Source organism: Zingiber officinale, chromosome 5A, assembly GCF_018446385.1.
Source record: "Zingiber officinale cultivar Zhangliang chromosome 5A, Zo_v1.1, whole genome shotgun sequence".
NCBI lineage: Eukaryota > Viridiplantae > Streptophyta > Magnoliopsida > Zingiberales > Zingiberaceae > Zingiber > Zingiber officinale.
Window position 1 is genome coordinate 29,489,423 of NC_055994.1, and position 15,411 is coordinate 29,504,833.

At 34.8% G+C, this 15,411-nt stretch overlaps 1 protein-coding gene across 2 annotated transcripts; it reads right to left on the reverse strand.

Moving 5' to 3' along the window:
- Positions 1-9,017: 9,017 nt before the first annotated feature.
- Positions 9,018-14,202, reverse strand: LOC121980368 (phosphatidylinositol:ceramide inositolphosphotransferase-like). 2 transcript variants are annotated; one of them, XM_042532377.1, is made up of 13 exons: positions 13,930-14,202; positions 13,629-13,841; positions 13,413-13,502; positions 12,165-12,251; positions 11,984-12,052; positions 10,760-10,840; positions 10,577-10,648; positions 10,418-10,478; positions 10,231-10,333; positions 10,053-10,148; positions 9,916-9,962; positions 9,695-9,816; positions 9,018-9,338 (listed from the first exon to the last, which is right to left on the reverse strand). In XM_042532377.1, exons 2-13 carry the CDS (start codon positions 13,659-13,661, stop codon positions 9,258-9,260), a joined length of 942 nt encoding a protein of 313 aa, XP_042388311.1. In that variant the 5' UTR covers positions 13,662-13,841; positions 13,930-14,202; the 3' UTR covers positions 9,018-9,257. The 2 variants fall into 2 exon arrangements, with proteins under 2 accessions (XP_042388311.1, XP_042388310.1); XM_042532376.1 differs by having other exon boundaries at positions 13,629-13,850.
- Between the last annotated feature and the right edge of the window lie 1,209 nt (positions 14,203-15,411).

Here is a 15,411-nt window from a genome sequence, read left to right on the forward strand (position 1 = left end):
CACAAGGTGATGTCGGATCTCGACATTCTTGTAACTTGGGTAGTAATGATGTGTTGCTAGATACCGCTCATTACTTATGCTCCTAAATGGGTTTAGGGCATTGCCAACGTTACAAGAACCTATAGGGTCACACACTAAGGACAATTAGATGGAGATTTGGTTCATATGATGAACTAAGAGGATTAGATTCATTTGATGAATCATATTGGATTAAGAGTAATCCAAATTGGGCTAATTGAGTTGGACTCAAGTTGATTCATGTATTCAATGAGTCTAATTTAGATTATGACTCATTAAATCAACTTAATTTAATGAATTAGATTCATTATATTAAGTTGGCTTGAATCATATGGTTGGATTAGATCAACCATTAGAGAGATTTGATCAAGTTTGACTTGATTTGAGAGGAAGAGAAAAGGTCATGTTTGACTTGACTTTTTACCACATCACTAGTGAGTTGGCAAGATGTGGACCAATTGGATTGCTCCACATCATCAATGTGTGCCACCTCATGGAGGTTACAAGCCTCCATAGCATTTAATGTGGCCGGCCCACATTAAATGAGGAGTTACACTTGTTGCCATGTCATTTAGTGAGGTGGCAAGATGTGGACCAATAGTGTTGATCCACATCATCCTAGAGTGCCACCTCATGGGGGTTACAACTCTTTAATGGCTCCACATTAATTGCACTTAATGTGGAAATGGGAGTTACACATGTGAAGGTGGCCGGCCACTTGAATGTGTAGAATAATTTTCATTTTGAAATTATTCCATTCATTCATTCCTTCTTCTTCCTCCTAGAGTTCTTCTTGCTTTCTCCCTTTCCTCCTTCCTTGGCCGAACCACATAGGTGCTAGCACACCTTGGTTTTTGGTCACCTCCATCTAGTGTGTCCGTGTGGATACTTCTAGAGGACCGTACGCTTGACGGTCTTGAGATCCGGCACCATTTGGACGAGCGGGATTCGCGTGGGGCGCGCATCAAGGGTAATGATCTTAACTTTAGTGTAGATCTAAAGTTTTACAAACTCGTAAAAGAAAAAGGTTTTTCGAAAAATTTTGTTTACGAATCTTTGCACGAGATCCATGGCTTTGGGTGACTCGGGGTTTCCGCGACGCAAAAAAGCAGTTTTCGCGGCCCGAAGAACCCAACAATTGCATCTTGTTTATCCCAGATTCTATGATAGGCGGATCAGCCTCAGATGTATCCATCATATCCATCTCTGGATCTTCTACACACTCCTGAGGATCCTCCTCTGATCCTTCGAGATCCATCTCTAGATCCTCCTCAGGATCCATCTCTGGATCGTCCTCGGAATCCATCTTTGGATCTTCCTTAGAATCTTCAGGATCCATTTCTGGATCCTCTTCAAATTCTTCAAGGTTCATTTCAGGATCATCTTCAGATTCTATAGGATTTGGATCCTCCTCTAAATCTTCAGACTCCATTTCTGGATCCTCTTCAGATTCATCAAGACCCCATTGCAGATGAAGTAGTTGTATGCACATCTCTGAGTATGAGATGTGCCCATCAGAATCATCCCAAAGTTGGAATGTTATCTACCTTAGATGTTCCGATAATGAATAAACCAGAGAAAATCTTCTTTCTGTTTCCTGAACTGGATACCCTTCTTGCTCGAGATTCCAGAACAACCAATCGAGCTGACCAATAAGCCTACCGACTCCGTGATCCGGGTCATATTCCAGCTTCTTGATCTCCTCCCACAGCTCATGTTGTCGTTCATAGCGACCAGTCATCGTGTATATCGTTCTTTGTATCTGGAATTGAAAAACATGATGTCAGTACAAAACCGACTGACCAGTACAAAACCGGTCAAATTCAATTCCCGCATATAGAACAAAATATACAGTATACACAAGCAATTAAGAAAAACAAATTTCCTTATTTTGGGGAGTCTCATGTGACTGACACATTGGATTGGTCGATCATGAATCCGAATCTTAAACTTAATCTATTGTCCTCATTAGAACTAATCTAATTGGACCTATGTTCTGTTTTCGTTTAAGCTCATTTGAGTCAATCACAGACTTATTAATCAAACTCAGGTTCGTTTGACTCGTCCAATTGCCCATTGGATTAAGTCTGACTCATTAGAACAAATCCAATGTTTCTGATCAAATTTTGACACAACGGAACTAATCCGGTCATATTTGATCAGCCCAACTTCTGTAATCAAGGATACCCAATTAATTCAATAATAAACCGGACTGGTTAAACCAACAAATGATTTAAACCAGCTTTAGGTATCATTGAATCAAATTGGTCTGCATAAATCAATTAATAATTTAAACCAGGCCTGGGTTTGATTGATCAAGTTGGTAGGGTTCTATTTTCGGTAAATTGAACCATAATTTAATTAAATATTTATTTATTAATTAATAATACATTTCTATATGTATTTAATTAATTAATAAATATATTTAATTAAAATTTTAAAGCATCCACTGTTTATAACGTGAAGAAGAAAAACATGTGCATGCTTTAAAATTTTTGCAAGCATACTGTTCATGCGTTTTGATCGATTCGTGAATCGATTCAATGTCTTTTTTTTTTAACTTCAATCGATTCAAACTCGGCATTGAATCGATTCAAAATAAAAAAAAAAAAAAACTGTGCTTCGAGAAAAAAATTACTGTGCATGCCTTTAATCGATTCATGAATCGATTAAGTGAGTTTTTCTCACTGTGCTTCATCAAAAATTGTATTCACGAATTTGAATCGATTGAATCAAAATTTCAATCGATTCAATTCAATTGAATCGATTGGTTAATCGATTCAATTGATGAACAGTGTTACTGTTCATCTTCTTCTTCGCGACAGAAGAAGAAAAAACGCGAGTTTTTTCGCGTCGATTTTCATGCTTCAAATCTAGCACGCTCTGATACCATTGTTGGTAGTTTTGAGAGCATGAAAAACTAAAATGAATCAATTGAATAATGCGGAAACTACTCACATGGATCTCCCGAAGAACCGCAACCAAAGACGCCGATCGATGAAGTCGCCGATGAACCGCCGGAGACATCACTGCTGCTGTCGCCGAGAAGATCACCACACGGAACCTTCTCGGACTCTTCCACAAACCAAATCTCGTCCCTAGACGTTCTCTCTTTGCTCACTGATCACCTCACGCCAGTACTCGCTGATTACCTTCGCATCAACCTCTCTTCTCCCTTTGATTGCCTTGGACGCCTCTTATAAGAAGGCTGAGGAAGACGAAAGGGAAAGGACGCCCCTTCATCTCCTTGGTGTTTCCAGCAAACTGCCGTTTGCGGCAGCGAAAGGGACGAACCCTTTCGTCTCTTGTGTAACGCACAACATTAAGAACATCTAATGTATCGTAAATGCAAGGCATAATGTTTATGCTTATATCAATATAGATTATAGAATAAAACATTCAAGGAATGAAACTAAATAACGTTGCTTATGTACATCAGATATCACTAGTATCATTCCTCGAATGAACATATAAACTAAACAAAGTTCATATAAAACAACACAAACAAACGCATTACTAAGAGGACAATAAACCACATAGAAGATAGACCTTACTAACTTCACATCTAACAAGATGTAAACAAGATCATGTAACATCGCATTCGATCTACGACTACATGAGCATAGTTCACACAAACAAAGTCCTAACAATAAGAATTTCGTACCTACATAAAGATCCAATTTTAGAGCATAAAGTAAAAATAATAATAATAAAACACATCAAGGATGTAGCAAAACAAACTGAACTGAAATGATATCATTTCATCAATAAACATAGAATTGTAAAAGGAAAAGTAACAATGATCTGAAGAGGATACAACTTAAGTTCAATCGCAATATCAAAAAGGTAGTGTCGGAGAAGAAAAGATGACTAACTTTACTAGAAAAAAAAAGTTGGTGTAGAGGGATTAGGTTTGTAAAAATAGTAGAGGATATGATAGGGATTAATAAAAATATATAAGGATATCTTAGAAAAAAAATTAATAAAATATTTTTTTTATAAAAAAAGTAGGGGCTCCCTTACTTTTTTTAAAAATAACTTATAAGTCGTCAAACAGCGTATTTTAACATCTTATAAGATATTTATAAAAAGTTTTATCAAATAAATTTGAATAACTTATAAGCTACAAAGCATATTATAAGCTGTTTTGTAGAGCTTATAAGCTCAGCCAAATACCCTCTTATGGCGTTTTGCTACAAGAAAGCAATGGAACAAATGATTTCTAAATAAAAAATGTTGAATCAAGTAATACAAAAGTATTAGAGTGTATACTAAAAGCCTAGCTTTTTATAAATATTTATTTTGAAATAAAGAATCACATTTGTCAAATGTCTACATTTATATATTAAGTGTAGTTGTTCAATTAATTTATATTGTAGATAACATGGTGTGTGGTGTCACACACAGAAGATCATGTTATCATTTCCTTATAAATTATAAACAGTAGCTCACGACTAAGATGGATATGAACAAACTATTGGAATAGTCATAATGTAATTTGGTATTAGTTTATCTTGACTATTAAATTACACTAGTACACTCTGAGTGTATTGAGCAGGACCATTTAAGGTAAGTTCTTTTATACTGACTGCATAAAAGAACAAGACATTTGTTATTATAGAAGTGCGTGCTCTTAATCCTGATATAATAACAAGCGCATATATTTAATATTTATTTTTTTAATTTATCAGAGGGTGTGATTTAGCTCGATAAATCAATAGGCCTGATAAGTTGGGAAATAATATTATTTATAGTGTGTGTTGTTAATTATAGAAGGAAACTGTGTCTTAGAAATCTAGGTTGATAATGTCCCCAAGAGGAGCTCATAAGGATAGTCATGTAAACCTTACAGGTGGACTTAGTCCGACATGACGATAAGGTTAAGTGGTACTACTCTTGGAGCTAGATATTAATTAAGTGAGTTGTCAGTAACTCATTTAATTAGTGGACATTCTATATCTTAAACACAGGGAGACTAACACACTCATGATAAGAAGGAGCTCATATAGTAATATGGGATTGGTGCGGTAGTTCAATAATAACTCTTTAGTGGAATGAGATATTATTGATGAACTTGAGTTGGGTGTTCGGGGCGAACACGGGAAGCTCAAGTTCATCAGGAGACCAAAACCAATTCCTCCTCTCAGTCCCTGTCGTAGCCTCTTAATTATAAAGTGTTATACCCACTTTCTTACCCACCTTAAGGTGGTCGGCCAAGCTTAGCTTGGAGCCCAAGCTAGGACCGGCCAAACCAAGGTTAGATGGGTCAAGTAGGTGGCCGACCCTAGCTTGAACTCAAGCTTAGGTGGCCAGCCATAATTAAATTAAAAGAGATTTTAATTTTAAAATCTTTCCTTATGTGGAAGCTATGGTTTTAAAACAGAGTTTAAAATTTAAATCTTTCCTTTTATAGCTTTCTACAAAAGATTAAGAGAAATGTTTGATATCTTTCCTTATTTGTAGTTAAAAGGAAGATTTTAATTTTTGATAAAACTTTCATTTTTTTGTAACCATCCTCATGGTTTTAAAAGAGAGTTTAAAATTTAAAATTTTCCTTTTATAGTTTTCTACAAAAGATTAAGAGAAAGGTTTGATATCTTTCCTTATTTGTAGTTAAAAGGAATATTTTAATTTTTGATAAACTTTCCTTTTTTGTAACCATACTCATGATTTTAAAAGAGAGTTTTAAAATTAAATCTTTCCTTTTATAGCTTTCTACAAAAGATTAAGAGAAAGAATTGATATATTTCCTTATTTGTAGTTAAAAGGAAGATTTTAATTTTAGAGAAAACTTTTCTTTTTGTAAATCATCCACATGTTTTAATAAAGAGATTTTAATTTATAAAAGTTTTCTTTTATAACCAACCATGAAGGGAATTTTTAAAAGAGATTTTTATTTTAAAATTTCCGAAAACAAATTAGGAAGTTTTAATTTTGTGTTTAAAATTTTCTTTCCTTGGAGGACAATGAGGTGGCCGGCCATTAAGGGTTGAAAAGGAAATTTTTAATTAAATTTTCCTTCTTAAACATTGGCAAGGAATATAAGAAAATTTTATTTATTAAACTTTTCTTATTTGTCAAGACCAAGGAATATAAAAGAGAGGGTAGAGGTACCTCACCTTATAAGAATACATCTATTATTTCCTCTCCTCTCTTCCTTGGTGGTGGCCAACCCTCATCCTCTCCTCCTTTTCTTCTTCTTTGGCCGGCGGCATTAACTCTCTAGGAGACTCTTGGTGGTCGGATTTTGCTTGAAGAAGAAGTAGAGAAAGGAGGATTTGTTTCTTTGCATCCCTTGGAGCTTGGTTGGTGGCCGAAGTTCTTCATCTCAAGGAGTTTGTTGATTGGCCGAAACTTGCTTAAAGAAGAAGGAAGCTTGGGTGGATTTTCGTCTCGGTAGATCGTCGCACACACGACATCCGAGATAAGAAGAGGAATACGACAGAAGATCGTAAGGTTTATAAGCTATAAAAGGTATAACTAGTTATTAGTCTCTGCATCATAACTAGTTCATCCTTTTATTTAGATCTTGAAATACCAAACATAAGAGGCTAATGAATCTAGGTTATCGAATTTATGTTTTCGATTTTGTGTTTCTTTTGTTTTTCGAACTTGTGATTCGATTGTTCTTTTTGGTTAAACCTAGGGTTACTATAAGTAAATTAAATATTGAATTTTGTTGAAAGGCTTTGTCTAGGAAGTGGTGGATGCTCCCATACTCAAGAAGGTCTAGTGCCTCGCCATGTTTAATTTGGAAGTTGATCTATGAAATTAATATTTAATTGGATTTGTAAGATGGGTGGATTTGGATCAATAATGTTAAGAATCGTTTGTGATCCAAGTCTTAACCACTAAGAACAGATAAGTTGAATTTGAAATCAATAATGTTAAGTTCTATTTGCGATTCCAAATTTAATTTCTAAAGAACACAATAGGTTATTAGGAATGGTTCGGGACTTGTACAAAATTTTTGTACATGGGAACCAGTACGATCTTCCGGATAGCAACCAACACAAAGGTCCCCACAGAAGTTTTCCATCGACCGCTAGGATAAATCCGGAAGTGCTCATGGTGGGTGGCCAAGAAGCCTAGCATCTTGTGGTTGTGCATTATGCCATAGCTAGAGATTGAATCGCAGGTACTTGAGTGATAACTTGACGCTCTTCCGCTGCACTAAAGCCCCAAGGGTAAAAAGTCCCATAGACTGACACAATTGGTATTTATATATGATGTTACGATAATAGATCATGAGACGATTCCCAACATGTGTGAAATATATTGCAGATTACTTGATCCCCCATACAAAGGGACATTGTGCTTAACGAAGCGCCCAGTGATTTATCTCTCTTCCAAATCGCGTAGTGTAGTCCTAAAAAAAGCCTTTGAGGTGAGATTTATCTTCTTTTGCTACCAGAAAGCAATAGGAACAATGATTACTAAAAAAAAAAGTTGAGCTTCCCATCGATCATCAGAGTAAATCAGGAATCACTCGTGGCGGGTGGTCTAGAAGTCCAGCATCCCGTGGTTACGTGTCTTATTTGGAGAAAAAATCCATATAAATACGTCGTAGTTGGGAATTAAACTGTAGATACTTGAATGACAACTTAGCATAACCCCAGGGGAAAAAAATAGCAATCTCTCTCTCTCACTCTCTCACACACACACACACATAATAAACACAAATAAATATGAGAGCTAACAACCTCACCAACTCTTTTTTAAGAGATGAATTTAAGCACAAGGGAGGGAGAGAGGTGTTATGAACTTAAGAGCCATTAACTTAAGACCTTTTGATGCCTTGGTCTTATAGTTGATTGATTTATATTCAGTCTTCACTTCAAAAAAGCTAAAAGTAATGTATATAGTTGATTGACTTAGTATATAATTCAAATGTTAGAAATAGGTTAGTCAAATGAGATGCTTCCTTTAGTCAATTAAATAACAATCGATTAACTAAACCAAGTTGTTGAGTTGTATTTTTATAAATTTTTATAAATAAAAATAATAAGGTGTAAGACTAAGCGAACTTCTAAAGGATTAAATTATGTCACATAAAAACAGAATGTCATGTCATGTTAATCCATTTAGATGACAAAAGGTGATTCGTTCGTCTCAACATTTCCGTCAACTCGTCCCTAGGCTAACACGCATGTTAATCCATTTATGTGGCATAAAGGCGATTCACTCACCCCCAGCGCCCCCGCCAACCCGTTCCTAGACCAACACGGAGGAGGTAAATCACGGGTGGCTACTAGCCATTAGTACAAATGGCTAATACATGGAGGAGGTTATGCTCGGTCACGCCGAATTTCGATCCCAAGACCTCATGTGGCAACACCTCATGTCTTAACCATCGCACCGCCCAGAGGGGACATGTTAATCCATTTATGTATCAAGATCATGTCAATTTTATCTCAATTAATCCATCTATATATCTATGTTACTTCTAACACTATAAAATCTAAGTGCAATTACGTAAAACATTGTCGAATATGAGCTTGTAATAACTTTGGGACACAACTAACTTATTTTGTATTTGCAAACTCTTGAAAGTTTCTACTATGACTACTTAAAATGATCCATGTTTGTCACACTCGTATGACAATATTGTGTGATTCATTGATTGCATATAGACTTCAAAGGAAGCTTGCTGAGTCCTGTAGCTTTTGCTCAACTTTTCTTGCTACAATAATTATAGACCTAATGAAAGAAAATAGAAACTCAATAGTAAAAAAGATCTAAATTTTTTTACACATTATCAGACAACTTTCTTGTGCTTTCACTGCTCTAAAGGACAACAATTTCCGCTTTGATGAAATTCTATGAAGACTGTTTTTAGTGAGGATCATTTCTAAACAATCTACCAAAAATTGACCCAAAATCTTCCTTGCAATTATTGTAAGTATGTTAGCACATTTCAATGAGAAGAGATCCTGAAACAAGATCTCAGGCACATGGCACATCAGCCCTCAGCAAATGCAACTGCCACGATCAACACGAGATCAAATATTTTCTTTTACTTAAGGATGAAGAATTGAAGATAAAGGACATAATACACATGAGCATTCTTGATGCAAGGAGCTAGAAAGTAGCATGCCCAAGTTACACATGGGATGTGGGCACTGCTTAGAACTTCTCAATGGGCTTTAATCTGAACAAGTATAGGCTATTTTCCATGGCAATGACTTGGTATTCCATGTACTGCACGCGCAGCCACAGCTTTTGATATCAGATATCATCTAAGCACCGCTCACTAAAGGTTCAGAATGAATGTGATTAGTGTCCTCTCCATGCTTGCCATTCATTTGCAATCTCTGCCTCTGGTTGGGAAGAAAAACAAACGTTTAAACTCCATCAACAGTGAGTTAGTAGGATGTTAAGCTAAGAGTATGTAATGTTCTAATAATTCAATCACATAAACAAAGGCTGCGCTATTCAGTGTGCAAAATTCATTTCATACAGGAAGCGATTCAATTTGAGGACAATTGAAACTAATGCATGTTACTTGCACTTGTTATGTGCTTGTTAAATAAATCAAGTAAATCTGAATTATGATAAGCATCCTGAGTTTAGGCTTTGTTAACAATGCTTTAGTTAGATGATATTCAGATCAATATGAAACCAGAGCTGATAAACCAGATGTTAGAAGAAAAATAAATCAAGCATAGCATTGTACCCGATCAGCAGTATCCCCTATATTTCCATTCAATAGTTTGTGGTGCTCTTCTCTGGATTTTTCATCTTTCGCTTTAGCACTCAATGGTAGTAATGGTTGGGCACTAGAACGTTCAGGCATTTCTGTAATAAGTAATAAATAAAAGAAGAAACAAATCTTAAAAATGTCATCGAATAGAATATGATTTTTGAGCAGAAATATCTCATGCATGTACAACGCACCTGGTAGTTTCTTGTCAACGAAGAATACCACTAAATTTACAGTATACCTGACAGCAAAAAGATCGAAAATATCATATAAATGTCACAATCAAAGTATTAAAGTTTAATCAAAATACTAGTAAGCAAACCCAGCCCACCATGCAACAACTACGTCTACAGTGTAATGTTTGCGAGAAGCAACTATAAGCAAACTCTGAATAATAGCAACAACCCAAGCAAGGAACTTCATAAACCTGCAGCAACAAATTATGACAATGTTTTTCAACAATCAAAGAACGGTTAAAAATATGAGCTCAATTGAATGCAGAAACATACCTTTTAGATCCATATTTATGGTATGCAAGTACAAAAACAAGTGTAAATATCATATGGGATGAAAATATGAGATCGCCACAGCCAAATAGAATTCCACGAGGAACTGCAGACAAGTGGAAAAAGAAACTCAATATAAGAAATTATACCATTTAACTATGGTTAGTTAATATCAGATAAAGAATCTCACAGTTAATCAGTAGCACTTCGGCGATGGTCTCTGGTGGGGGCAGCCTGGCAAGCTTTGACCCCTACATGGAGAGGGAAACAAGAAATGACTACAATGAATCATGCCCAGAATCTGTTGAGGGAGAGAATATTAACAATTAACGATGAATTTCACAAAAACCTCGCGACAATGATAGTTAGGACCAGGAAGTTGAGTAGAATAGAATGTAATGATCCTTGATGCTTGACAAGCCTGAAAAAACCATTCGGCATTAAAAAAATATTTTAAAAAAACTGCAGAAAACCATTGAGCTTTAAGAAACAGAGAATATGCAACAAAAAACATAGCTCAACACAAACTTACAACAAGGCAAGCTAAAACCCTTAGCCAGAGCAGAACAGTGTAGAAGCGCTTGCTATGATAAACAAATGGATGAAAAGTCCACTGCACCATGTAAATACACAGTGACACATCATCAAATAATCAATAAAGGGTGTTGGAAAGTATAGCAATCACCGTAAATTAGAAATACAAATAAAGCTTACAAAGAACAATACCTGCCCCCAAGTTATAAAATTTATAACAAGGAACATGAGATAAAGATCTCACAAAGAAGAGGAATTAAAAAAAGGGGTAGATAGTGAGTGTTTTATTTGATATGAGTATTTAAAGATCTAATAAACTTATGAACAACAATCCAAGAGTTACCAACATGAATGATAAGCCCAGTTGTTTAATAGAATTGTGTTTGGAATAGTTAAAGGAAGGAATTAGACAACCCATAATTCATCATTGTAACCCACGTTTATGGAAACTAAAATGCAAGTATCCAGCTTCAATTCATTGATTGAGGATCCAATTTTCATTGGATTTGAAATTTCCCCTCCCTACCATCATATGGCAATTAAAAGCCTCTACCACATTAAATGCTGAGCATGTGAAATTGTGACGCCATAAAGGGTGTCATAATTAAATGCTAACTGTTAGGAGACTAGAATAAAAGGTAAAAACACAAGGAATCATCATGGAAGGTGAACAAAGTAGTAAAAAGATATATAGGGCAAAAAGATGGAAAGTCTGCAAAACATGAAATAAACATGGCATTGTCTGGCATCAGCTTTTAACAAATTTGATATTTGAGTTTGAACTAACTTTGGCATTTTTATGTGAAAATTTAATTGTTTCTAGTTCTATGAATTTTCCATCAGAACATATAGCATTAGAAACTTATATGAACAGAAAACACCAAATAGAAAATCATAACACAAGAAGAGACAAAAAGATGGAGGTAAACAAACAAAGTTTATTAGAGTATCAAACAAAGGAAAAAAGCACAACGAATTTACACAGAAGATAGTGGCAGAAGGACTAAGTAACAAACATGGGAAGTCTAGCAGTCAAAACCATTGTATACTTTGATGAGATATTCTATTGACATTAGCTTTCAAAATTTTCATGTAGCAATTATGCTTTAAACTATGGAATTGCTTCCAGAAAAATAACTTACATATTCTAGCTCTATGCATTTTCCAAACAGAATTTTGATTGCAGAAAAGAGTCATAAAACAAAAGATAATTAAACCATACCACTACAAAAGACAAGAAAATGAAAGTGAATAGACTTTCACTGAGGTGGCCACGTTCTTTGCCAAGTTCCTGGAAATAAAAGCAACAAAAAAAAGTAAAAAGACTTCGATGCCCCCTAAAATATTACAGGCATTTAATTTTTTTTTAAAGAATCACAGTTAATCCAAGTCGTAGGACACACCGGAAGGAGCATAAACCCAAGATCTTGAAGAGTCGGACCAGGTTGATGCAGATAATGAACTCCTCGTGCAGCTAGCCCATGAATATACTGAAGAAAAGTCATTCTTGCATGATTAATCAGAAGAATTCTTGAATTAAACTTAGCAATCAAGGAAATTATGCTGATCTTTTGACTAAACAACTTGTCAAGTGTTAAAACTAAAAGTAATCAGTCCCTCTCCAATCATTAATCGTTACCAATAGCTACTGAATCCATTCTCCAATCATAAGTTGTTAAAAGCTCCATTAGATGCAAGGAAACATAATACAAATTAAAATTGGTCAATTAACAAGTGTAAGTTTATATTGCCAAACCTATGGATGACAACAAAACCTGTAGATGTTTCATTAACTGAATCTATAAACTAACAATTTGTGTAATAAATTGATGTCCAAGAATAGTTGAATATTTTTGCATGCTAATAGAAATTTTGTTTGATCAAGTATATAATTCTTTCGGTATACTATCCTACAGCATAAAATTACACCTCTTTTGAATAATAGTCACAATGATTCAAAGAGAACAATCTTATGGCTAAATTTACAATAAGACCGAATATATACCTAGTCGTAATACATGGGGTACAAAAACAATTGTTCATTTATACTCAAGAACCTTATAGCCCTATTATGTAAAAGCAATAGGATTGAATTCTCTGGAATAGCAAGATTCATCATTAATTTCACCCAAGTGTCAATTTATCCATTACAAATGTTCTTACTTTGTCCTACACAAGACCAAACTATTTCCAATATTACGACCACATAGATAAATAAAATGATGCGTCCACAGTAAATCTTTCTAAACATTGGATATGGACAGAGACGTCCAATGAAACAATGCAAGTGCAACTTTAGTTTTGCCAAAGCCAGAATAGTTAAATAAACTGATTAAATGGGAGGGCAACAGATCCAACTCGAGTGTGGAAAACAAAACATCTTTATATCACTCGGCCTGTATATTGAGGAATCAGATACAGAAAAGGATCATAACTGATGAGAAAAATAATCAGCCTTACAAACTAAAAGTTCCCATGATAAATGATTCGCTTCCAATGTTTTTCTGAACCGGTAGATTTTTTGTTTTATTTAAATTTTGTAAGCCCATTAAAGTCCTGCGGACCACTTTTCTCTTTAGTTCTAAAAAAAAATATATTCCAGAATAACCCTGCAAAATTATGGGTTTTAAGGAGAAGTATCATCAACATACCTGGAAAATGAGTCCTGCAAGTAGAAGTTTCCACTTCTCGATAAGAAGTTGAAGCTCCACAGCCGTTTCCATGCAAATCTTTCTCCATAGCTGCAACCGGAAAGCCATACGCCAGATCAAAAGGCGTCAACAATAAGAAAGGAAAAAAAAAAAGAAACAAACATGCACATAAAAAGATCTCGCAGCACAGATGAATTCTGCAAAGAAAAAAAGGACCTTGGAAGCCTCGCGAGCAATGTACATCGTCATCACTGATAACCGAAGGCCCAATCACTCCCATACTTCTTCACTACCCACCGTCCTTTCTCTTCCACATAGCCCCCTTCGTTCCTCTGCGGATAAACCGACCGATCGACGCACACAGATCACGGTTAATCTTTATTCACCGGACGAAGACCAAATTCCGCCTCCGTCCGAGGCGACCCCGATCTGTAACAACTACACACAAGAAAAACATTGAAACGAACACAAAATCAACCCTCCTCCTACAATGTTTCTCCCGCACCAACAAATATACCTGCGAAGTATGCAGGGAGCAACAGAAAGAGACGAATTTGCCGTCGAGAAGTGATCAAGGTTAAAATAACGATGAGCTTGAGGAGGGCACGGTATTCTAGGTTCCACCGCCTCCCTTCTCCTCCTCACCTCGGACAAAACGCGGCCTTAACACGGGTCTCCGGCGGCGACAAGAGGAGAAAGGGACTCGAGATGGGTACAATTTACAAATCTGGCAGAGGCAGAGAAAAAGGGCCGCCACTCCGATTTAAGAACTAATAGAGAAAGGAAAGAGTGCAGAGGGAGAAAAAGAGACCTTTCTCTCTATTTTTTTTCTTTTTTTTAAATCGATTAAATAAAGTATTTAATCTCAAAAATTAAAATTTCTTAAAAAGGATTTGAGCCAATGAAACGGTTTAAGCGGATGATTACCTCTATTTGTGTCAAATTCCATATTCACGCCTGAAGTTTTAGGAAATTGTCAAATTTTCATCCGAAATTGTAGGCTAAGATCCGTTTCAATCGATTTGAATAATCTGAGAATTCTTTAAACTTCAGGGGTAAGTCAGAAAAAGCCCCACGATTGATTCGCTGGTTGCGGAAGGGGGACGACCTGTGGGAAAACAAAAATAGAAAGAAACACACCTGGAATGCAAATCCCCCCCCCCCCCAAATTCAAATGATCTTTCTATTTTTTTTTATTTTGTTTTTATTTTTAAATTAATTCTGTTTATTAATTTTTCATTAATACTTATATATATTTTTTAATTTTATTTATTATTTTTTCATTAATATTTATATTTATTTTTTTATTTTTATTTAGTTTTATTTTTAATTAATTTTGTTTATTATTTTTCATTAATACTTATATATATATGTTTTAATTTTATTTAATTTTTATTTAGTTTTATTTTTTTAACTAATTTTATTTATTAGTTCTCATTAATACTTATATATATTTTAATTTTATTTAATTTTTATTTTTTAAATTAATTTTGTTTATTATTATTTCATTAATACTTATATATATATTTTAATTTTATTTAGTTTTATTTTTTAATTAATTTTGTTTATTATTTTTTTAATTCTATTTAATTTTATTTCTTTAATCAATTTTGTTTATTATTTTTTATTAATTTTTTTATTTTTTTATTTTATATAATTTTTGATATATGTCAGAATCTCTCTCTTCCTTTAAATTACCTATCTAATTCGACACTTAAATTACTCCCATCCAACTCTTGACATATGTCAGAATCTTCTCTTCCTTTAAATCATCCCTCCCTCCAACCATTGACAAATAACACATATCAGAATCACCCACCCTCTTTAAATTACTCATCCTTCAACCATTAATACCTGTCAAAACACCCCCTCCCTTTAAATTACTCCTCTTCAACGCTTGATATATGTCAGAACCTGAACCTCCCCTCCCTTTAAATTACCCCCCCCCCTCTCCAACTCTTGATATATGTCAAAATCTCTCATCCCTTTAAATTACTCC

Bases quoted from the DNA above. Each gene is read 5' to 3' on its own strand.
- LOC121980368 (XM_042532377.1), bottom strand. From the start codon at position 13,661: ATGACGATGTACATTGCTCGCGAGGCTTCCAAG. The intron at 10,649-10,759 runs GTAAGTTTGTGT...TGGTTTTTTCAG, and splicing joins GGGTTTTAGCTTGCCTTGTT to GCTTGTCAAGCATCAAGGAT. The intron at 9,339-9,694 runs GTACAATGCTAT...CTTCCCAACCAG, and splicing joins TAGGGGATACTGCTGATCGG to AGGCAGAGATTGCAAATGAA.